This window comes from Marmota monax, unplaced genomic scaffold (assembly GCF_021218885.2).
Source record: "Marmota monax isolate L192 unplaced genomic scaffold, Marmota_monax_Labrador192_F-V1.1 WCK01_AAM20220418_F8-fsc00068, whole genome shotgun sequence".
Lineage (NCBI taxonomy): Eukaryota > Metazoa > Chordata > Mammalia > Rodentia > Sciuridae > Marmota > Marmota monax.
The window spans coordinates 6,058,344-6,083,922 of NW_026692352.1; the positions used below are offsets into that span (position 1 = coordinate 6,058,344).

General features: G+C 37.8%; 1 protein-coding gene across 3 annotated transcripts in view; it reads left to right on the forward strand.

The window, feature by feature from the left end:
* Uvrag (UV radiation resistance associated) overlaps positions 1 to 25,579 on the forward strand; it is a 330,605-nt gene that overhangs the window by 37,105 nt on the left and 267,921 nt on the right. For all 3 annotated transcript variants that reach the window (XM_046442008.2, XM_046442007.2, XM_046442005.2), the window contains exon 4: positions 24,745 to 24,906. In XM_046442008.2, the coding sequence (XP_046297964.1) occupies positions 24,745 to 24,906 (162 nt within the window). The remainder of the gene's footprint in view (positions 1 to 24,744; positions 24,907 to 25,579) is intronic.

Consider the following 25,579-nt stretch of genomic DNA (forward strand, 5'->3'; position numbering starts at 1 on the left):
CGAAGAACCAACTTTTAGTTTTGTTAATTTTTTCAATAGTTTCTTTTGTTTCAATTTCATTGATTTCCGCTCTGATTTTAATTATTTCTTGCCTTCTGCTACATTTGCTGTTGTTTTGCTCTTCCTTTTCTAGGGCTTTGAGATGAAGTGTGAGCTCATTTATTTGTTGGTTTTTCCTTTTTTTGAGGAATGACCTCCAAGCGATGAATTTCCCTCTTAAAACTGCTTTCATTGTGTCCCATAGATTCTGATATGTTGTGTCTGTATTTTCATTTATCTCTAAGAATTTTTTGATTTCTTCCTTTATGTCTTCTGTAACCCATTGATCATTCAGTAACATATTGTTCATTTTCCATGTGATGTAGGATTTTTCCTTCCGTCTTTTATCATTGATTTCCAGTTTCATTCCATTATGATCAGATAAAATGCATGGTATTATCTCCACCCCTGTATATTTACTGAGGGTTGCCCTATGGCATAATATATGGTCTATTTTTGAGGAGGATCCATGTGCTGCTGAGAAAAAAGTATATCCACTTGATGATGGTTGATATATTCTATATATGTCAGTTAAGTCTAGGTTGTTGATTGTGATATTGAGTTCTATAGTTTCTTTATTCAGCTTTTGTTTGGAGGATCTGTCCAATTGTGAGAGAGGTGTGTTGAAGTCACCCATAATTATTGTGTTGTGGTCTATTTGATTCTTGAACTTGAGGAGAATTTGTTTTATGAACGTCGCAGCACCATTATTTGGTGCATAAATATTGATAATTGTTATGTCTTGTTGGTGAATGGTTCCTTTTAACAGTATATAATGTCCTTCCTTATCCCTTTTGATTAATTTAGTCTTGAAGTCAATTTTATTCGATATGAGGATGGCCACCCCTGCTTGCTTACGAGGACCGTGTGCATGGTATATTTTTTCCCAACCTTTCACCTTCAGCCTGTGTATGTCTTTTCCAATCAGATGTGTCTCCTGGAGGCAGCATATTGTTGGATTTGTTTTTTTAATCCATGTTACCAGCCTATGTCGCTTTATTGGAGAGTTTAAGCCATTAATGTTTAGAGTTACTATTGATATATGGTTTGTACTTCCAGCCATGTTTGATTATTTATCTTCTTTTTTTTTTTTTTTAATTTAGTTTGTTTCTCCATGGTTAGCTTTCCCCCCGCCCTCTGTCTTTATAGAGGCACTTCCCACTGATGGTTTTGGTTATTGTTTTTCATTTCTTCCTTGTGTAGTGTTTTGCTCAAGATGCTTTGCAATGCTGGTTTTCTGGCTGCAAATTCTTTTAGCTTTTGTTTATCATGAAAGATTTTTATTTCGTTATCGTACCTGAAGCTTAATTTTGCTGGATACAGAATTCTTGGTTCGCATCCATTGTCTTTCAGTGTTTGAAATACGTTGTTCCAGGATCTTCTCGCTTTCAGCGTCTGTGATGAAAAATCCGTTGTTAACCTTATTGGTTTACCCCTGAATGTAATCTGCCTCCTTTCCCTTGTAGCTTTTAGTATTTTCTCTTTGTTCTGTATATTGGATATCTTCATAACAATGTGTCTTGGCGTTGGTCTACTGTGATTTTGTGTGCTCGGTGTCCTGTATGCATCTACAATTTGTATATCCGTTTCCTTTTTTATTTCTGGAAAGTTTTCTGTAATTATTTCTTTCGGCAGGTTACTCATTCCCTTGGTTTGAATCTCTGTACCTTCTTCTATCCCGATGACTCGTAGGTTTGGTTTCTTTATGTTATCCCATATCTCTTGGATGTTTTTCTCGTGGTTTTTAACCAGCCTTTCTGAGTTGGCTAGGCTCTTTTCAAGATGATATATTTTGTCTTCATTATCTGATGTTCTGGCTTCTACTTGCTCCACTCTGTTAGTGATACTCTCAATTGAGTTTTTAATTTGGTTTATCGTTTCCTTAATTTCTAGAATTATTGTTTGGTTTTTTTTTATAATCTCAATCTCCTGATACAGATGCTTAACTTCTTCTTTTATCTGTCTATGTAATTCATTTTCAAAGTGTTCTTTCACTGTTTGGATTTGCTGTCTCGTATCTTCTTTAAGGTTCCATTCCATCTGTCTAAGGTATTCCTTGAGTTCTTTATATGACCATTTTTCTGCTGACTCTAGGTCCTCCTGAATATTTAGGCTGTCCTTCATTGTTTGTACTCCTTTTCTTCCTTGCTTTTTTATGCTGCTCATGTTACTTCTTGTTCTGTTTGACTGCTGAGTTTCTGTTTACTCTTATAGATTTATTTGATGCTTGAGAGGAAAGATATTAGAAGGGAAGGGAAGAAGTCACTAAAGAGAATGAGAGTAGGCAGGTAGAATTCAAGGAAGGGGGAATAAGAAGATTGAAAAGAAATGAAAAGACAAAAGAAACAAGAATAACAAAGATTAGATAATAAAGAAAGACCGAAAAGACGAAAAAAAAATTTTAACAAAAATAATAGTGATAATAAAAAATGAAAATTAAAATTAAAAAAAAAATAATAATAAAATAAAAAAAAATTAAAAAAAATAGAAACATTGAAAAAAAAATTAAAGAACAACAACAAATAAAAATTGAAAATTAAAGAAAAAGAAGAAAAAAAAAGAAAAAGAAAAGAAAAAAAAATGATAATAATAATAATAATAAATGCAGTCCTAGAGTTCTATTAACTTCTCTTCCAGTAGGTGGAGTTGTGCCCACTGGGCCAAGCTTCTCCTCTCAATAGGTGGGAACCATTCACTGTGCAGCAGCTCTTTCTCCTAGACTGGGCGGGTCTCCAATCCTGAGTGTCTAGGGCCTTGTCTTGTGTTTCCTCAAGCCAGGCCGTGCTCACCTGTGGCGCTCACCACAATACTGGCTACACGCCAGGTCTGCTGCTCCTGGGAGCCCTGTTTTCATGAACACCTGGGCTCACTCTCCCTGTTTGCCTCCCTCAGACCCTAAGTTTGTAGAGCTTGGGGCTGAGATCCCCCAGCGAATTTGCTTGCCCTCCTGTAGCCACGCCCCTGGTAGCTGGTACAAGAGACCTCAGTTGTCAGCACTGGTGGGAGCGGTAGCTGGGAGTTCCGCGCCGCGAGTCCCGCGCCACTCCTGATTCCCTCGGTCTGGTTATTGCGTTCACAGGAGAGCTGGGAGTGGCCCTTAAGGTTTCCCCGCTGTGTGGAGAGAGATGGCTAGGGGATTACACACCTGTCGCGCTGGTTTCAATGCAGTTATCTCCTCCGCCCGTGACGCCATTTCTCTGCCATGGTGATATCCCATGCAAATGGTGACCGTTTGTTCCCTTTGCCGGATGACCAATGCAACGGGTGGGTCCTGACTGTCTCTCCCAATCCCCGTTTCAGTCCTGTGGCCACTGCCTATGAAGGCTCGGTTGGCTTTTACCTCTGTAAGTTCCTAAGGGCCGGCCAATTATTTCAGCGGGATCGTTAGTGCTGAGTCACACGAAGCAGGCGAACCGGAGCTTAATTGCCTCCGATTCGGGCTCTGTGTGTGTGTTCTGAGGGGCCCAGCCTGTACACCCCAGATCCACGTCAGCTCAGCATTGCCTAGTGATCCTGAGCAAACAGCATTTAGACAGTTTACGGCTCCCTATGCCCGCGCAGTTGAAGATGTCAGAGACTTGATCTCTCTGCGCCTGCCACCATGTTACATCTCCTCAGTAATATTCATGTTGCCCTTACAGCTTCCTGGTATAAGCAAGTTCTTGGGATTATACAAACTGCTGCTTCTGTTTCCAGTCCAGATTTCTAGAAATGAAACTCTGGGCCGCGCTGACGAGTGTCCGCGCTTGTCTGCGACCGTAGCAGAGCCGCCCTGGCCTCCGCAGCTCTTCAGCCCGGTGCCAGGCCCCAGGGGCCCAAGCGGCTGCCGCCGCGGCTCTCCGTCCCCCTCCTCCGGAGCACGTGTCCCCTGGCAGGGGGGTGCAGAACGACCCCAGAGCAGGCTCTGCCCGAAGGTGCAGCGGCGAACAGGCCACAGAGACGCTCGAGGCTGCAGTCCAGCCTTCGGAGGACAGGGCTCGGCACGCAGCCCAGCTCCAACCTCTAGGTGCGGCTGCCGGACAGTGTATACAGAGCCATCAAGACAGCAAGCAGAAAGCAAATGGCGGCTCCCGCGGAGTGGATTTTCGGCACAGAAACCACAGCCCCGCCAGCAATCCCAATCCACAAACTCTCCCTGTATAAAAAATATTCAAAAAAAAAAAAAAAAAAAAAGGGCGGGGCGCACTGAGCTTTCTTTGCCTCGGGTACTTACAATCCACTGCTGATTACCTAGAGAGAGTCTTGCAGTGGAGAACTAGGGGTGATTCAGGCCCAGATAGGGTAGAATTTTGCTTTGTTGATTTCTTCTATACCTTTTCCCATGGCCAGACATTTCTGTAGTTGGGAGTGGCTTACAGTAGCCCATGGCTTTTTCTCCTGGATTTGTGTCATATTGATCCTATACCAAGTGGTATGTTGGTATATTGTTCTACCTCATTAGTATTATATTTATTTGATATTCATTTGATTTCCAAATTCTTGTTTCTAAACATCATCTCTCTGATTGTTAACTTCTATCTTGAACTCCTTTTGGTTTCTATATTCAGTTGCTTTGAAACTGTCTGTGAAGTTGTGACAACTGCCTTCCTGGTACATGTAGCCTGAATACTTGAAGGATATTATAGAATGGATCCAAGACAAAGGAGTGAATCAGACTAAGAGTCCCTTTCATCTCAGTTTGTAGTGAATAGTAATTGTTTCCTGAGTATAGTCTTTATAACATTTGCTTGCATTGTAATTGTTTATGAGCATTCTCCCAAAGTAGGTGAAAGTTTCTGGAGGTCCAAGCCTGCAGTTGTTTATTCCGTGTTCCCAGTGTACTTATTCTGTTGGGTAGTTGTTCAATAAATGTTGATTTGTTGATATTTATTTTAAGGGTAATCTTTGGAATTATATTTTTGGCCAGGACTCTTGTTTGCTTTTATATCTTAATATAGGTTCAGTACATTTTATTTTTTTGGGCTGTGGCTGTGGCTCAGTGGTAGAGCACTTGCCAACAAGTGTGAGGCACTGGGTTCAATTCTCAGCACCACATATAAATAAATGAGTAAAATAGAAGTCCATCAACATCTAAAAAAATTTTACAAAATTTTTATTTTTTCTTTCTGAAGGAATTCTTCTTTCTTACTTTTCTTCTAAATTGTTGTGATTGGTTCAGTTTAATGGGCATTGAATCCTGCACTAGTCAACAATACCGAGGATAAGCCAGGGGCAGCACATTGTTCCCTTCCATTCCATTTCTTTCCTGTTTAGGATTTTTTTGGGGAGTGGGGTGGTACTGGGAATTTAAGTCAGGGGCACTTGACCACTGAGCCACATCCCCAGCCCTATTTTTTTTTTTAAATTTATTTTTTAGTTTTAGTTGGACACAATACCTTTATTTATTTTTATGTGGTGCTGAGGATCGAACCCAGGGCCTTGTACGTGCTAGGCGAGTGCTACACCACTGAGCCACAACCCCAGCCCTATTTTTTGTATTTTAGAGACAGAGTCTCACTGAATTGTTTAGTGCCTCGCTTTTTGCTGAGGCTGGCTTTGAACTCCTGATCCTCCTGTCTCAGCCTCCCTAGCTGCTAAGATTATAGGCCTGCACCATCATACCCAGCCCTGTTTAGGATTTTTTAAATCCTTCAGCTATTGTGATACTTGCTGGGTAGAGTTAGTGGTTTCAATGCTTTTATCTCTGATGATTACTATTGTACTTGGCATTTAGAAGATGTGTAGCAAACGTTTCTTGAATAAAAGAATTCTTCCAAAGTACAAATTTATTGACTCACCACTATGTATTAATATCCTAAAACCTCACATCCTCAATTAAGTATCAGAAGATTAGGTGAAGAGTTTAATAGTTTATTTCTAGAAAGGCGTAGGTGAACTTAGTTGGACACTGATGAACTTGTAAGTATTCTTTTTCACTCGTGTAACTTTTAGACTTTTTTCCTAGGTTTATATCCTGAGCTTGATTCTGAAACCAGAGTAGCTTGGTTTTGCCACTCTGATGTCAAAGGAGACATGGAAAAATGAACTTGAAAGTATTAAAAATAAATTAAAAAGAATATTTTCTCTCAAAGTTTGTATAAACTGTCCTTATTCTGGGCCCCTTTTTAACTCTTAAGTGCTCCAGATTATCACTATCCAAGAAAACTTTCTACAACGATGGTAATGTTCAGTGTACCACTGAGTACAGTTGGCACTTAACCATGTGTGGCCATTGAACACTTGAAATGTGGTTGAGTCTTACTTTGGAACTGAATTTTAAATTTTATTTGAGTTAAATAGCCGCATGTTGCCCTTAGCTACTATATTAGACAACACAATTCGAGATGCTTCTGAAAGCTTTATTATAATTCTTAGCAGAAAGAAATCCCCCCCTTTTTGAAGTACTTTTTACTTTTCTTGTACTACTAGTATCATTCTAAATCCATATAATAACTGCATGTTTGTTTTTGCTTATTTTATATATAATAATCTTCATAAAAGCAAGGATCTTGTATGCTTCATTTTTATAATTCCCATAGTCATTGTATTATGGTTTCCTTGGACTTTGCAAACAAGAAAATATGTATAATGTACTGTGTGTGCATGTGTGTATGTGTAGTATGTTTTATATACACACACACACATATATAACACACACACAAAATAATGGTGAGCTTTTACAATTGGCAATAAGGATTTGGATACACACACACTTATATATTTGTGTGTGTGCATATATATATATATATATATATATATATATATATATATATTGTGTGTGTGTATACAAATTGTAAAACTCACCATTATTTTATGTTCAACAACAATAAAAAGAAATTAAATAAATGAACAAACACTTGTCATTAAACTGAAGCACATGGCCTGGGTCATGGTCTTGTCAGGTTTGTGATTGACTTTTGTAACCTCTTATTTGGATTTTTTTCCATCTCTTTCAAGATGTTTAGCAGTCTTTTCTTCCTCCAGTTGCATTGCTTGACTTGTGTTAGGGAATCCTTTATTTGTATGTCAGCAATAAAATATAAATTAATTTCCTCAGCTTGTGGGAATTTCTTTAAGTCTCATAAGGAAGTTGGATGAAGTTTTCTTCATTGATAAATATTTGCTTCTCAAATATTAAATTAATGTCTCTCATCTCTCATTTCTGTAGTTCATTGCCTAAATAAAAACTTAATATTTTAAATTGATTCTTAACACACAAGTATAAGGGTTTATAGGTCGTAAGTATAATAATAATGAAATTTTTCAAATGGAATACACCGAATAATCAGCATCCAGATCAAAAAATAGAATATTTCAGTACCGCAGAAGCTTCCTCATCTCTTCTCACTTACTGTTCCTCTTTTGATTTTTAATACCATATACTAATTTTGTCATATATATTCTTTGCTGTCTGACTTCTACGTTTCAACTTGATATTGTAAGATTAATTCATATTGTACAGTGTATTTGATTTGTATTGTATAGTGTTCCATAGTGTGAATATAACAGAGGATCCATTTTTCTGTTGACAGACATTTGGTTAGTTTCTGGTTTTGAGCTAATACGAAGAGTGCTCCACTATACATGTTCTCCTATGTCTTTTGGTGGACGTACGTATGCATTACTGTTCAGTATGTATCTAGAAGTAGAATTTCTGAGAATATGCATATGATTAGCTGAAGCTACTAAACAATTTTCCAAAATTATTGTTTCATTTACACTCTTACCATCTATTTTCGGGAATTCTGGTTATTCTACATTGGTGTGAACAATTGATTTAAAAATTTTTTTGAGTATAAATTGTTGATATCGCATATAGGATTTCTTTTGATTTCAGTTGAAATCAAGAGAGATATTTTAAATGACAAATAATCTAAGCATATGTACTGCCAAAAATGTGCCTGACTTAAAGAATTGATTACTAATGCAGCTGTTTTTAAGGTTATACATGGAGATACAGTGACTCCTGAAGATTGCCACCTTGTGGCTAAAGATTATAGGACCTTGTTGATTTTACTCTTTCTCAAGACCAGAATTCATCTTACAATGCAAAGAAAAGTGTAAGTTAGAATTGATGATAAATGGTCATATGTTAGATGTAATAAGTGTAATGGAGCAAAGTAAAGCAGAATAATGGGAGTATTTGGCAGGGGTGGTGGCTGTGATTGTTACATAGAAGAAAGCATCGAGCAGAACCAGGAAGAAGTAAGGGAGCAAGTTTTGTATATTTGGAGGAAGACTGTTGCAGGCCAAGAAACAGGAAATTATAAAGATAGGAGTTTACTTGAGGTTGTAAGAAAATGGCTAAGATTTTGAGTAGAGTGAGCAGGGGTGGTTTGAAAGTTTGTTAGGCAAGTTTGATAGAGAAAGAGGGGCAAGGTAGTTGAGGATCAGGGCAGCAGAGGAAATGATCTGGAGAGATCCGAGATGGTAGTCAAGGGCTGGATAACAGGAGAATGAGTTTTTGGAAGGGATACAGTTATAGGTATTACAAAATTTGGAGCATCTGGTGGACAAAGACTCATTATTTTCCTTTTTGGTATACTCCCTAAGCCTAATGCTTTACCCAGAGAAGTACAGTAAATATCTGTTGCATTGAGTAACTAGCCTTTGATAGATTAGATGGAGATTTGTCTCCAAATTATATGTCAGAGTTGAGATTTCCTCTTAGATATATTTAGCAGATAACAATTAACAATGAATGTCTAATTTATTGTTAATGCCTTTCCCTTCAGCTGGACATACTCTCCAGATTATGTATTTTTTGGGGGGGGGTTCAAGATGAGATTAAATAATTAATATGCTTGAAGGATCACTGGATTCAGTGATAACTGAAATGATGGGAGCAATATCAATGGATGTGACTAGATTCTCAAAAATTGACTTTGTACTTATGGAAAAGTGTAGACAAATTGTATAATGAACCCATATGACACTACCTTTAACAGTTATAAAGTTAATCATTCGATATTTTTTCAAAAGCAAGTTTTTATTTTTTTGTGGGATTTTAAAATCTTTATTAGAATGTTTAAAATTCCATGGTAGAAGTTAAGAATGAGGATAGCTAATAAGTTCCCATCTGTGATTTATTTATTTATTTTTCTTTTCTTTTTTTTAAATTATTGGTTGTTCAAAACATTACAAAGCTCTTGACATATCACATTTCATACATTTGATTCAAGTGGGTTATGAACTCCCATTTTTACCCCGTATACACATTGCAGAATCATGTCGGTTACACATCCACGTTTTTACATAGTGCCATACTAGTGTCTGTTGTATTCTACTGCCTTTCCTATCCTCTACTATCCCCGTCCCCTCCCTTCCCCTCCCATCTTCTCTCTCTACCCCATCTACTGTAATTCATTTCTCTCCCTTGTTTTTTTTCCTTTCCCCTCACTTCCTCTTATGTAATTTTGTATAACAATGAGGGTCTCCTTCCATTTCCATGCAATTTCCCTTCTCTCTCCCTTTCCCTCCCACCTCTCGTCCCTGTTTAATGTTAATCTTTTTCTCATGCTCTTCCTCCCTGCTCTGTTCTTAGTTGCTCTCCTTATATCAAAGAAGACATTTGGCATTTGTTTTTTAGGGATTGGCTAGCTTCACTTAGCATAATCTGCTCTAATGCCATCCATTTCCCTGCAAATGCCATGACTTTGTCATTTTTTAGTGCTGAGTAATACTCCATTGTGTATAAATGCCACATTTTTTTTTATCCATTCATCTATTGAAGGGCATCTAGGTTGGTTCCACAGTCTAGCTATCGTGAATTATGCTGCTGTGAACATCGATGTAGCAGTGTCCCTATAGTATGCTCTTTTAAGGTCTTTAGGGAATAGTCTGAGAAGGGGAACTGCTGGGTCAAATGGTAGATCCATTCCCAGCTTTCCCAGGAATCTCCATACTGCTTTCCAAATTGGCCACACCAATTTGCAGTCCCACCAGCAATGAACAAGTGTACCCTTTTCTCCACATCCTTGCCAGCACTTGTTGTTGTTTGACTTCATAATGGCTGCCAATCTTACTGGAGTGAGATGGTATCTTAGGATGGTTTTGATTTGCATTTCTCTGACTGCTAGAGATGGTGAGCATTTTTTCATGTACTTGTTGATTGATTGTATGTCCTCCTCTGAGAAGTGTCTGTTCAGGTCCTTGGCCCATTTGTTGATTGGGTTATTTGTTTTCTTATTGTTTAATTTTTTGAGTTCTTTGTATACTCTGGATATTAGGGCTCTATCTGAAGTGTGAGGAGTAAAAATTTGTTCCCATGATGTAGGCTCCCTATTTACCTCTCTTATTATTTCTCTTGCTGAGAAAAAACTTTTTAGTTTGAGTAAGTCCCATTTGTTGATTCTAGTTTTTAACTCTTGTGCTATGGGTGTCCTATTAAGGAATTTGGAGCCCAACCCCACAATATGTAGATTGGAGCCAACTTTTTCTTCTATCAGATGCAGAGTCTCTGTTTTGATATCAAGCTCCTTGATCCATTTTGAGTTAACTTTTGTGCATGGCGAGAGAAAGGGATTCAGATTCATTTTGTTGCATATGGATTTCCAGTTTTCTCAGCACCATTTGTTGCAGATGCTATCCTTTCTCCATTGCATGCTTTTAGCCCCTTTGTCAAATATAAGATAATTGTAATTTTGTGGATTGGTTTCTGTGTCCTCTATTCTGTACCATTGGTCCACCTGCCTGTTTGGGTACCAGTATCATGCTGTTTTTGTTATTATTGCTCTGTAGTATAGTTTGAAGTCTGGTATCGCTATACCGCCTGATTCACTCTTCCTGCTTAGAATTGCTTTTGCTATTCTGGGTCTTTTATTTTTCCATATGAATTTCATGATTTGCTTTATCTGTTTCAACAAGAAATGCCATTGGAATTTTAATTGGCATTGCATTAAACCTATAGAAAACTTTTGGTAATGTCGCCATTTTGATGATGTTAGTTCTGCCTATCCATGAACAGGGTATATTTTTCCATCTTCTAAGATCTTCTTCTATTTCTCTCTTTAGGGTTCTGTAGTTTTCATCGTATAAATCTTTCACCTCTTTTGTTAGGTTGATTCCCAAGTATTTTATTTTTTTTGAGGATATTGTGAATTGGGTGGTTGTCCTCATTTCCATTTCAGAAGATTTGTCACTGATATACAGGAATGCCTTTGATTTATGCGTGTTGATTTTATATCCTGCCACTTTGCTGAATTCATTTATTAGCTGTAGTAATTTCTTTGTAGACCCTTTTGGGTCTGCTAGGTATAGAATCATGTCATTTGCAAATAGTGATAATTTAAGTTCTTCTTTTCCTATCTTTATGCCTTTAATTTCTTTCGTCTGTCTAATTGCTCTGGCCAGTATTTCGAGAACTATATTGAATAGAAGTGGTGATAGAGGGCATCCCTGTCTTGTTCCAGATTTTAGAGGGAATGCCCTCAATTTTCTCCATTTAGAATGATGGTAGCCTGAGGCTTAGCATAGATAGCTTTTTCAATGTTGAGGTAAGTTCCTCTTATCCCTAGTTTCTAGTGTTTTGAACATAAAGGGATGCTGTACTTTGTCGAATGCTTTTTCTGCGTCTATCGAAATGATCATATGGTTTTTATCTTTAAGTCTAATGATGTAGTGAATAACATTTATTGATTTCCATATATTGAACCAGCCTTGCATTCCAGGGATGAATCCTACTTGATCACGGTACACAATTTTTTTGATATGTTTTTGTATCCGATTCGCCAGAATTTTATTGAGGATTTTTGCATCTAGGTTCATTAGAGATATTGGTCTGTAGTTTTCTTTCTTTGAAGTGTCTTTGTCTGGTTTCGGGATCAGGGTGATGTAGGCCTCATAGAATGAATTTGGAAGAGCTCCGTCTTTTTCTATTTCCTGAAATAACTTGAAAAGTATTGGTATTAATTCTTCTTTAAAGGTTTTGTAAAACTCCGCTGTATACCCATCTGGTCCTGAGCTTTTCTTGGTTGGTAGTCTTTTGATGGCTTCTTCTATTTCCTCCATTGTTATTGTCTGTTGAAATTGTGTGTATCCTCCTGACTCAATCTGGGCAAATCATATGACTTAAGAAATTTATCGATGTCTTCACTATCTTCTATTTCATTGGAATATAGGTTTCAAAATAATTTCTAATTATCTTCTGTATTTCTGTAGTGTCTGTTGTGATATTGCCTTTTTCATCCTGCATGTTAGTAATTTGAGTTCTCTCTCTTCTTCTCTTCATTAGCATGGCTAAGGGTCTGTCGATCTTATTTATTTTTTCAAAGAACCAACTTTTAGTTTTGTCAATTTTTTTCAATAGTTTCTTTTGTTTCAATTTCGTTGATTTCCGCTCTGATTTTAATTATTTTTTGCCTTCTGCTACATTTGCTGTTGTTTTGCTCTTCCTTTTCTAGGGTTTTGAGATGAAGTATGAGCTCATTTATTTGTTGGTTTTTCCTTTTTTTTGAGGAATGAACTCCAGGCAATGAATTTCCCTCTTAAAACTGCTTTCATTGTGTCCCATAGATTCTGATATGTTGTGTCTGTATTTTCATTTATCTCTAAGAATTTTTTGATTTCCTCCTTTATGTCTTCTATAACCCATTGATCATTCAGTAACATTGTTCATTTTACAGGTGATGCAGGATTTTTCCTTCCTTCTTTTTTCATTGATTTCCAGTTTCTTTCCATTTTGATCAGATAAGATGCATGGTATTATCTCCACCCCTTTATATTTACTAAGGGTTGCCCTATGGCATAATATATGGTCTATCTTTGAGAAGGATCCATGTGCTGCTAAGAAAAACGTATATCCACTTGATGATGGTTGATATATTCTATATATGTCGGTTAAGTCTAGGTTATTGATTGTGTTATTGAGTTCTATAGTTTCTTTATTCAGCTTTTGTTTGGAGGATCTGTCCAATTGTGAGAGAGGTGTGTTGAAGTCACCCATAATTATTGTGTCGTGGTCTATTTGATTCTTGAACTTGAGGAGAGTTTGTTTTATGAACATTGCAGCACCATTATTTGGTGCATAAATATTGATAATTGTTATGTCTTGTTGGTGAATGGTTCCTTTTAACAGTATATAGTGTCCTTTTTTATCCCTTTTGATTAACTTAGGTTTGAAGTTGATTTTATTCGATATGAGTATGGCCACTCCTGCTTGCTTCCGAGGACCATGTGAGTGGTATGATTTTTCCCAACCTTTCACCTTCAGCCTGTGTATGTCTTTTCCTATCATATGAGTCTCCTGAAGGCAGCATATTGTTGGATCTGTTTTTTTAATCCAAGTTACTAGCCTATGTCACTTAATTGGTGAGTTTAAGCCATTAACGTTTAGGGTTACTATTGATATATGGTTTGTACTTCCAGTCATGTTTGTTTATTTATTTATGTATTTATTTATTTATTTTAATTTGGCTTGTTTTTCCTCTTTGATTATTTTCCCCCCCTTTACTGAGTTACCTCCCACTGTTGGTTTTGGGTTCTGTTTTTCATTTCCTCTTCTTGTAGTGTTTTGCTCAAAATGCTTTGCAGTGCTGGTTTTCTGGCTGCGAATTCTTTTAACGTTTGTTTATTGTGAAATATTTTAAATGCATTGTCAAACCTGAAGGTTAATTTTGCTGGATACAATATTCTTGGTTGGAATCCATTATCTTTCAGCGTTTGAAATACGTTGTTCCAGGATCTTCTCGCGTTCAACGTCTGTGATGAAAAATCAGCCGTTAACCTAATTGGTTTACCCATGAATGTAATCTGCCTCCTTTCTCTTGTAGCTTTTAATATTCTCTCGCTTTTTCTGTATGTTGGATATCTTCATAATAATGTGTCTTGGAGTTGGTCTATTACGGTTTTGAATGTTTGGGGTCCTGTAGGCTTCCAGGATTTTGCAATTCATTCCATCTTTCATGTCTGGAAAGTTTTCTAAAATTATTTCATTCAACAGATTGCTCATTCCTTTGGTTTGGACCTCTATACCTTCCTCTATCCCAATGACTCTTTTTTTTTTGTATTTTCGTCTTTTTATTTTTATTTTATTTTATTTATTTTTTAATTTTTTATTGTTGGCTGTTCCAATGACTCTTAAGTTTGTTTTTTTTATGACATCCCATATCTCTTGGATGTTTTGCTCGTCGTTTCTTACCAGCCTTTCTGCATTGACTATACTCTTTTCGAGTTGATATACTTTGTCTTCATTATTTGATGTTCTGTCTTCTACTTGATCTGGTCTACTTGTCATATTCTCTTTTGAGTTTTTGATTTGGTTTATGGTTTCCTGTATTTCTAGGATTACTGTTTGATTTTTTTTTTTTTTAAATCTGTATCTCCTGGTAGTGTTGATTTTTTTTTGCTTCTTGAATCTGTTTATGTAATTCATTTTCGAAGTATTCTTTCATTGTTTGGACTTGCTGTCTAATGACTTCTCTAAGATTCCATTCTTTCTGAGTCAGGTATGCCTTGAGTTCTTTATCTGTCCATTTTTCTGATATCTCTAGGTTTTCCTGTAAATTTAAGTTATCCTGCATTGTTTGTAATCCTTTTTTTCCCTTGTTTTTTCATGGTGTTCACGTTACTTTCCAACTCTGTTTGACTGCTGTGTTTCTGTTTTCTCCTATAAATTTGTTTTGGTTTTGTATAGCTCCAAGATCTCTTCTTTGTGTTGGGAGACAATGTTTAGAGATGTTGGATTTAATTATGATTTAAGGTAAATTCTTTAGTTTCATTAAAGGCCTACATATTTTGATGGCATATAGAGAATTGAGGTTTGAACTTAGGATTTTATGTTAAGGTCGGGAGATATGATGGTATGGAGGTTAGTATATCTTAGCTTCTTTGGGGGGTTGCTCCAATGCAGGCGGATATTAACAAGAGAATAGACAGGAGTACTTGGAGTTAGTTAAGGGCTTAGGTGGAGTATAGACCATCTCGTAATATTCATCTATTTGCATTTAGTACATTACGCGTAATTGGAGTGGTCATGCTTGGGAGGAAAGATAGGGAAAAGGTAAGGAAGCAAACCAAGAAAGAGAGAGGGAGAGAAGAAAGAAAGAGAAGAAAAAATAGAAAAGTAAAAGAAGAAATGATAAAAATAATAATAAAGTAAAATAAAAATTACAATTAAAAAAAAATGCACTGTTAGGCTTCTATTTTCTTCGCTTCTAGTAGGTGGAGCTGTGCTTTCCTGACCAAGATTTTGCCCTCGGGCTGTAGGAAACAATCCGTATGAGGCCGCTCCCTCCTCCACCACCTGGTGTCTCTCCAATCCAGTTCACTTAGGGTTGTTCCTGGCCTCTAGTTTCCTTGCTTCTCCTTCCAGCTAGGCCTTCCCCAGTGTGGTACCTCTCCACAGTTCAAGCTATACTCTGGGCCTGCAGTTTCCTGGATGTGGAGTGTGGGTATTGGGAACCGGCTCCCTATTCTTTCGATTCCCTCCGATAGCTACTCCTCTGAGAGCTGGAGAGCTGGTGAGATAGGTTTCGTTTTCGCTGCTGGTGGGAGGGGGGAGTTGGAGGTCAGGTGCCTTTACCTTTCCCCACGCCTCTATTCCCGCTCACTCTGATAATCACGCCCCCGGAAAGCCGGGGAGAGATTTTATGCGATTTCCCCGCTGTATGGGAGAAAGGCTAAATGTCACACACCTGTTCTATCGCTGAACTTGCTGTGATGGGGTCTCTTCTGTCAGAAGCTGGCGATGGTGATGTCAGCTCCCCAATATGGTGGCCGCTGGCTTCCTCGGTGGGGTGTCCGGTGTGGAGGGCAGATCTGGACTGTTTCTCTCTACCGTCTCAAACCCAGAACTCAGCCTGGAGCACTGTGAGAGCACAGTTGGCAGGACCCCACAGAATCCGTAGCACCGTTTTTCCGCGTTGCTGGCATGTCAGAGCGCAGGCTCCAGCTGCGGGGCAGGCCGCTGATCAATCAGCCTGAATCTCCAGGTGCATGGTTCATTCGAGATTGAGCCGCAGTAATTGATCCTTGGGTGTTGAAATTCTTCCTCTAGGTTTCAGTGCACCCCAATTTTGCTGGACATTCCTAACAAGATAGCTTCTGGCCTTTCTAAACTCACTAATCACCTGTGCAGTACACGGGGGTGTCGCACTCTATTCGCTGCCATCTTTCTCCCCATCTGTGATTTAAATAGCATGTTAGGTGTGTTATATATGTTATTTCTAACTTTAACAATATTTTATGGTAAAAGAGATTCCTGTAGTATAGTTAAGGAAACAAGCTGAGGACCTTGATCTAAGTCACATGACCCAAGTGACTGGTAAAACTGATGTTCAAGAGGTCTGCTGTAATCATAGCCTCTCTTAATATCATACTTCCTTCATCTGATTAAATGTTGGCTGGAGGTCTGATAGAGGTCAGTGAGACTTATAATTAAATAAACAAGTTTTAGAGCATGTATTTTTAGGGAAAATTTGACAGTTTAATAGAACCACAAGTTTGATTGAAAATGTGACTGAATTGTTTTTACATTTTTTTGGGGTAGGGAACCGAACAGTACAGATACTTTTTATAGTTATTGGCTTGAGTGATTCTTAAACCCAGTTTTTGTTTCAGGTGAATTGTGGCTGAATGAATTAGCATTTAATGTGTGTGTGTGTGTGTGTGTGTTTTGCTTATGTCAGATTATGTTACCCTGTGTTAAACTGCCTCATCAAAGTTGTCCAACTTTTGTCTGGTTAACCACATAATTTGGAGGGAGTCTAGGATGCAATTATAGTACCAGGAACAACAGGATACAATGAAAACATGTAGGAGTGTTATTCACCATCGTTTGGAGAGAGAAATTAGGAAAGATTCACAATAAGTAATTCCTAAATTGGGACAGGAAGTCTGTGGAGAGATGAATAAGGCAAGGGAAAAAGTTTATTGCTTACCTGGCATACACAAGGCCCTGAGTTTGATCCCCAGCAGAAATAAAACAAAACAAAAATTTATTGGACTAAGTTGGGCGCATGCCTATAATCCCAGTGGCTAAGGAGGCTAAGGCAGGAGGGTTATGAGTTCAAAGCCAGCCTCAGCAATTTAGCAAGGCCCTAAGCAACTCAGCAAGACCCTGTCTCTAAATAAAATACAAAAAGGGCTGGGATATGGTTCAGGGGTTAAGCACACCTGGGTTCAATCCTCAATAGCCCCCCTCCCCCCAAAAAAATTCTTGAACTGTTGTCCAATAAATAAAATCTGTATGCAATTTGTACGAGCAACTTAGTGAGCAATTTAGCATGACCTTGTCTCAAAAAATAAAAAGGACTGGAGATGTAGATTAGTGCTGAAGTCCCCCTGGGTTCAATTCCCAGTAACAATGGAATAGAAAGAAAAAATAAAAACATAACCAATTCCTCCTGTGTTCTCCTAGTCACTACCGCCTCCGTAAATGTATCACTCTCCTCATAGAGTAGTTCTGCCTGGTTTTGAACCTTTATGTGACACATGCTCTTCTGCTCAGCATAATATTTATGAGATTCATCCGTGTTGTCACATGTAGTAGTTCATTTATTGTAAGGAACATATCTTTTGATGAACATAGGTATGCATTTCTCTGTGGCATGCATTTAGGAGTGTGTGTGCTGAGCTCTAACAGGTTACTTCTGTAGACACGGTGGAATAGTTTCCAAAGTTTTGTACCAGTTATATTCCTACCAGTAGTGGGAAGTTTTTAGGTACTGTGTATCCTCGTGTTGTATTCTCTTCTAGCCCTTCTGGTATTTTTCCTTCTGGTATTATTTTATTATCTTGTGACTTTAACTTATTCTTCCTTATGGTCAGTTCTAGTTGAGCATATTTTCAAATGTGTTTTGGCAGTTGGGATGTTCTTTTTTATCAAATGTCTCTTCTGGAAAAACATGCCAAATAATGCCAATCAAGAATAAACAGATTCTGAACAAATTTTGAGACTTTAGTTTTAGATTTATGAGATATTTTTCTTCTTTCATGCTTTCAGTTTTTGACTCTTCAAGACATGGAGTTGGTGGTCTGTTGAATTCTAATTAAGTAAAATGTTCATATTTGAATTTTTCATTTCCATATCACCTTTGGTTTCCTTCCTCTTCCCTTTTTAGCTTTTTATTTAGCCTTTTCTCAAGGACTCAGGGTTATCATGAGGAACACCAATTATATGTCACTTGCCCTTCGGGGGCTGCCTGGGACATAAAGCCTATTTGCTCTTAAGTGAAGTGGTCTCCAGCAACATGGCCCACCTCCTGTACAAAAGTTATCTAACATCTTTATGTCTTCCAGCTCCAGATATGACCAACTGTTTGACCTAAGACAAGTTTTAAAATATTTCCTAGCATCAGTTTTCCTCTGAAAAATTGAGTAATGCTGTCTACTTAACAGGATTCTTAAATTTTGTGAAGGTTTAATAAAAATATATAGTCACTTTGGTAGTATGGTGCCTGACATACAGAACTTACAGTTACAAGGTACCAGGTACTGTGGAGGTCAAATATACTGATAGAGATTTCCACTTTACTGAGGGGAAGGCAGACAAGAAAATCAAGGTGATGTATCATGGCAAGTCCTTTAAGAGAGTGATCTAGTCTCAGGATCCTTGGGAGCATAGAGAAGGGCAGACAGCCCTAAGGACATAAGGGCACACACGGCTCTCATTGCTCATTCCTTTCTTGTAATAATTACAACAGTAGTAAAAATGAGCAAAATGCTTTTATTCTCTATTTACAAAGCATGATTCATATTGGTTGAGAAAATGAATCACTTTTTCCAAAGGAATCTTAAGCTGTGTTCTCTGGTCTTGGCTTAGCTTTAAACATTTTTTATCCCAAACTGATTAGGTCTTCTTCCAGTAGAGTACCAGGAATAGGATGTTTTTTCTTTGTTCATTCAACAAATATTTGAGTACTTACTGTATCTCCATGGTGTTATATTATAAGTTGGAAAAACAATAGCAGAAAAGACCCCATCTCATGTAGGGTCTGGCAGTAGAGTCTGATAGTTCCTGGGAGATCAGGGAAGACTTCTCTGGGGAAGAAATGCTTGAACTGAAACCCTGTGGTGAGAGAGAAATGACCTGGAACAGAATGGGTCCGGGGAGGCAGAGAAGGGCTCCAGTCAGAGGCCTCAACATCCTCATTTCAAACTGGAGTTGGACTGACAAGTCCAGCAGTCTGTTTTACTTCTCACAGTTCTAGAATATGTAAACTAGAGGTCCTTTTCTCTGTTGTATGCAGCTTCCTCATGTGCACTATAGACCATGTTAAATTAAATCAGGAATAATGCTTGGCTTGTTCTACAAGGCCTGTGAGAACTGCTCGTACTCCTGTAAGGCTGGGTGGGTGAAGGAGCCTCAGACCCAGGGGGTTTAGGCACATCCTCAAGCTCTGGAACTAGAGGGCTTGGCCCAGAACTCCTGGCTCCAAGTTTCTCAAGTCCTTGATGGCGATCTGGGTGAACCGGTGAAGGACAGGCCCTTCCTGGCTAATCTGTGACGCATACTTTATTCTTGCAGTAATATTCTTGCCTATAGTGTCATGTTCAGTCACTTATTTGTGTGCCCACCCTAGTCAGTGGTAATATGTGGTGGAGCAGCAAGAGCAAGTTTAAGTTCTGCGTAGTTCCCCCTTTTCCTTTCCCCCAGAGAAGAGAATAGAGTTCTCTCTTCCTGCTGTAGCCTCTTGGCTGTAGGATCTAAAATGGGGAAGAGGTTGACAATCCCTTAAGGTTTATTTTGTTCTGAGTTCTGACTGCTGGGATGTAGTGGGAGCTAAAATCCAAAACAAAAGTAATGTACGAAAAAGAATGTGAGACAAATTCTAGACACCAAGATTCAATTTCGGGTACTGTTTTTATTAGGCAACCTTATATAATATGATGCTGAACTTCGATGTTTCATTGATTCTAAGATGCACATTTTTCATTCTTTGAAATGTAGATGCATCTTAAAATCAGTTCTTCGTAAAAGTCATAGAGAAAGTTGTGGTTTCTTGGATTTGCTAAAATACAGTGTTTTGTCTTTTTAACTTTTTGAGATTAACAGCTTGTCTTACTTCATGTGGACTTACTGTTAGGATCAATAGGGCTAATGTTTTCAACAGATTAGATATTTCTTATGTGCTAGATGAGGCATTTTGCTAGGCTCTTTTCATATGTTATCTGTCTTCAGGTGTTAGGATTTTAGCTATATCTATAGTTAGTTATTATTACTGTACTACTTAAGCTTCAGAAAACTCAGTGAGGTGATAGCTTGTTCAGTTTTTATAACTGAAGAGTCTAAGACAGAGAGGGGCTTATGTAATTTAGCAGTATTACTAAATTATAGCACTTTTTCCTATATTGCCTCTTAGTTGTCTTCATTGACAGAGAAAAGCTGAAGTTAAAAGAATCTTCACACCGTTCCATAATTCAGTGGTTCTGTCTGGTTGATTATCTGCTGTTGTTCCTAATCCATCCACATTTCTAGTGTTTACTCCTGGGTCTGCATAGTGCAGTGGTCAGCCAGTGATTGGTCAGACTCTGGGCTCAGATACCTCAATCAATGACCTTTGCTTAAGGATTGGGAGTGCATTTCAAGTTTGGGCGGTCTTTAAATTTTCTGTGGCTTTTGTTTTCCACTGGGCCTTCTCATCTCTGCCCCACATGTGCATGCCTGCTCAGTCAGTCAGGAATGTGTGGGTGTTTAGACCTTCTTTGGAGTCTCCTTGGGTGGATGCACGGATTGCTTATAGAGGCCCCCTATAGCTTCTCATTTTCTAGATCTTCCTATTAAATTTCTGGCTAGTTTCCCAGTCCATTGCTTATCACAAACAGAACTGTAAGTTCAGGCTACTGAACTGCTGGTCTTCCCTGTTCATTTGCCATTGCGCTTACTAGTGTTACAGCATTGCTGAGGTTGCAGTTTTTCCATGCTCCATTTCAAATCAAGCCAGTTCTTTTACAATTACCCACCTCTCCCAAATAGAACAGCTTTGCATACCGAAATGGAGTTGGGGATAAAGGCATCCCTGGGTAAGAATGCCACATATTTCCCTGTTCTTAACCTGAAGTCATTGATTTTTTTATTACCAATTGCTCCCCAATTTGGTTGATTTTCACGGCCCTGAAATTGTTGTTCAACTGTTTTGTCCAGGTTCATTGTTAGATTTTTTGGAGAAAGTTTGCTGAGCTACTTAATTTGCAATGTGAGAAATTCCATCTCTCCTTTAGATTTACTCTTATATTTACTACTTTTTTGGTATTCATTCATTCTTGCAACACAAATGTTCTATCTGGATTCACTTTCCATGTGTCTTAAAGTACATCCTCTAGAATTTTCTTTAATGAGTATGTGCTGGTGTCACATGCACTATTATTTATGAAGAATATTCCACTGCAGGTGGAATTCTAGGTTGTCAGCTGGGTATAGTGGCATATACCTATAGTCCTAGTGACTTGGGAGGCTGAGGCTTGAGGATTGCAGGTTCAAGGTCAGACTCAGCACCTTAGTGAGGCCCTATCTTGAAATAAAAAATAGAAGGACCAGGGATGTGGTTCAGTAGTAAAGTACCTACCTCTGGTTCAACCACCAGTATCCATGAATGAATGAATGAATGTATGAATGAATGAATGAATAAATAAATTCTGTGTTGTCATTTATTTTCAGGACATCGAAAGCAAAACTCCATTGCTTTCTGGCTTCTGTTTTTGCTGTTGAGAAGTCAGTGGTTTATGTGTGATTTCTTTAAAGGTCATTTTCCTGAGGGAGCACTTAGGATTCTATCTTTGTTCTATGTTTTGTTTTTTTCTTTCCCTTTTTGTTACTGGGGATTGAATCCAAGCGTGCTTTGGCACTGAGATATATTGCCAGTCTTTTTTATTTTTTTTAAATTTTGAGACAGGGTCTTGCTAAGTTACTGAAGGTCTTGGTAAGTTGCTGAGGCTGGCCTCAAACTTGAGTCTCCTGTGTCAGCCTCCCAAATTGCTAGGTTTATAGGTGTGTACCACTGCATCCTGCTTGGTGTTCTGTAGTTTCACTTTTCACTTTATATGTCTTCATATGGTTTTACTTTTATTTACCTTACTTAGAATCTGTTGGATATTTTGGTCCTGAGAATTAATGTTTTTTTGCTTTGTTTTGTTTTTATTGATTGGTTGTGGTACTGGCAATTGAATCCAAGGGTGCTTTACCATTGGGCTACATCCTCAGCCCTTTACATTTTTTTTGAGACAGGATCTCACTAATTTGCTGAGGCTGGCCTCAAATTTGTGATCCTCCTGCCTCAGCCTCGTGAGTCTCTGGGATCACAGGCTTTCGTCACTGCACCTGGCTTTTGTTTTTAAATCAGTCTAGGAAATTGATACTATTTCTTCAAGTAGTGCTGTGTCCTCTTTATTTATCCATTTTCTATTTCTAGATTGTGTGTTAAATGCATTTTAGATCTTTTCACTCTATCATGCATGTTTTTAAAAGTTTTCTCCATATTTTTCTTTTCTCTTTGTGCTGCTTTGTGTATAATTACTTACTCAGAGACTTTCTTTCCCCCCATCTTCTTGACTGCACACATTTAACATAGGAGTTTGGTGGGATTTAGTTCTGTTTCACTCATGGACTGAGGGTATACAGCCCTTTCATGGTCCCCACTCAGTGTGGAGAGCGACATCTCTAAGATGTGAGTGGGGCTTGTACTTGGGTGTTGAATTATGTCTTTGTGTCTCTAGAAGACTGCCAGGACCAAAGTCCTAAGTTTATATAGGTCAGCAGTGGCTTGCAGACAAAAGTCTTCCAGACCCCACAGTTCTCTGGGTTTTTGCCTTCTTGGTTTAGATTTTTTTTATTTTTAAAAAATATTTTAGCTAACATTTTTCATTATTTTCAATGGGAAGATTGCCCAACCTGTCATTATCAGAAGTGGTAGGTTCCTTCTATTCACCCCTTGGACAGTATTGTCTTTTATATTTGCCCTCCACATATTTACCATCACCAATGTTCTTCGTTCCTTCTTCTTCTTTTTTTTTTTTTTTTAATATTTTTTTAGTTGTTATTGGACCTTTACTTATTTTTCTGTGGTGCTGAGAATCGAACCCAGTGCCTCACACATGCCAGGCAAGCACTCTACCACTGAGCCACAACTCCAGCCCTTTATATTCCTTCTTGTAAATCCAGGATTCTATCTGGTGTCATTTTTCTTCAGTCTGAAGAACTTCTAGCATTTCTCATGGTATAGGTCGGCATGTTATTTGTAAACCTTAATGGTATCCTCACATTTAAATGAAATTCTGCCCCTATGTAGCAGGACTGCTAAAACAATGATAATGAGATAGAAACTGGGGATCATATAAGTATGGAATCCTGCTGGTCTTAGATTAGAATTCTAAGACAATAACTCCGGGAATGTTCAACCACTGAACTACATTCTAGCCCTTTTAATTTTATTTTTGAGATAAGGTTTTGATAAGTTGCCACGGCTTGCCTTAAACTTGCAATCCTCCTTATTTAGCTTCCCAGATGCTGGGATTACAGGTGTGTGCCACCACAGTTGGCTTGGGATTTAGTTTTTATATAGCCCAATACAAAAATGATTGCAAAATGTGCTTACTGTTTTATCATCATGCCATTTAGCCCTTTTTCTCCCTCTGGGCTTTGGGTTTTCTCCACATCCCCTCCTACTTTGTTCAGGAAAAAACTGCCACAAAGCCAAGAACAGTTACTCTTATGAAGACCTTTTTATTTACTGATTTAAATAATATGAATGTTGCTAATTTAATAAGATTGGTTATGTTTACCTTCATCAATGAAAGCCCAAACATTTACTCTAGAAGAAATGAAAGCAATTGATGCTTCATATTTAGTTTCTTTTGATGTTATTAAAAACCCTTAGAATTTTGACTTTTCAGAGAGTATTTCAACTAACTACATAAAAAGTAATGTTCATTCAGAGCGTAAAGCTGATCTTGTCACTCCTAACTTTAAAATTTCAGTGGCTCAATCTCTTATACAGAGTAGTGTTGGCTCCTTGGCAAAGTATAAAAGATCCTTCTGTTTGTTTAGTCCTTGATTCTCTCTCCATCTTTGTGTCCTTCCACTCCTGCCAACAGTTGTTCTTAGTTCCCTGACCACACTTTGCTATTTCACACCTTTGATACCTGGTGTATCATGTTTCTTTTGCCTGGAATTCCTTATTTTAGTCTGGTAAAACCTGCTTGTTCTTTAAAAGCTGAATTTCACAGCTTCTGATTCTTGCTCTGTTCCTTTAGAGTTTATTATTCCTTCCCATGCTACTGTGTACCTTTTGCATAATTCTGTTATTGAACTTTTTATGAAACAATATGATTATTTTCATTTATTTATTTGACTGCTGGGGATTAAACACAGTGCCTTGCACATGCTAAACAAGTGTTCTATCATTGATTTACATCCCCTGTGATATAATTATGTTAAATAGAGATTTGAACTCCACTGTGAGTTAGAGGCTGTCTGGGTGTATTGTTTATGCTTTGGCTTTTAATAATTATTTATTAAGTGTTGAATAAATGAATGAATTGCCATTTAAAGCCACATTAATGAGACATGGGATTTTATGCTCCTTCTAGAGACTACAATAAGTAAGCAGATAAATTCAGAAGTACCATTATCACCCTCTTTGTATTAATTGGACTATCTCTTGGTTCACTTAAGTTTGCAATTTCATATATTTATGAAATCTTTTGATTTTTAAAACAAAATGATTTGCTACCTAATTGAAATAATTATAAACAAGTTAGAGTTTTAAAGCATGTTTTAATTTCCATGAACAGAATCCAACATGGCGGAGTCTCGATTTTGGAATAATGCCAGACCGTCTTGATACATCTGTTTCTTGCTTTGTGGTGAAGATTTGGGGTGGAAAGGAGGACATCTACCAGCTGTTGATTGAATGGAAAGTCTGTTTGGATGGACTGAAGTACTTGGGTCAGCAGGTAATTTTTAGATTTTAGACTGTGGTTTTCATTTCCAAATTAACCTAACCTTTGTACTGATGCTTCTGTCTCTACATTTTCTGTTATACAGAGAGATCTTTATGATTTTTTACATAGGCTATTGTTTATTTCTGTTCCTTTTATTGTTAGGTTTGAATTGTTGTCTAGTTTAAAAAATATATTTAACTGAAGAAACTTATGCAGAAACACCATAATCTGCTAATTTAAGGGTTTCTTTTTTGTGTGTATGTTTCCAAGAAAGGATATGCTTTCTCACATCATTCTGCTTTTTCTGTCTTATTGGATATTCACCTCTAGAATCTGATGAAAATTAAGTTGAAATAAGAGATATGCCATTATATACCTCTCTTTTGACCAGTGAAGTGGGGTTATTCCAGAAATAAGAAGAGCTACTGTTTATTGAGCACAGGAATGACAAATGCCTGGATTATATACTGCTACCTTTCCTCCATCTTTGCTGTTACCAGTGACTGATGTAGTTTACTGATTCTAGCACTCTCCTTCCGGAGCCTAAAAGTATAGTTGTTTCTAATAGTATTACAGGACACAGCTAGCAATCATAGTTGCATATGAAATGAAACCTGTTTGCCATCCCAGACATAGGTTATCATCATTAAGGTTTGTAGCAGCCTTATGAAGGGAAACTACTCAA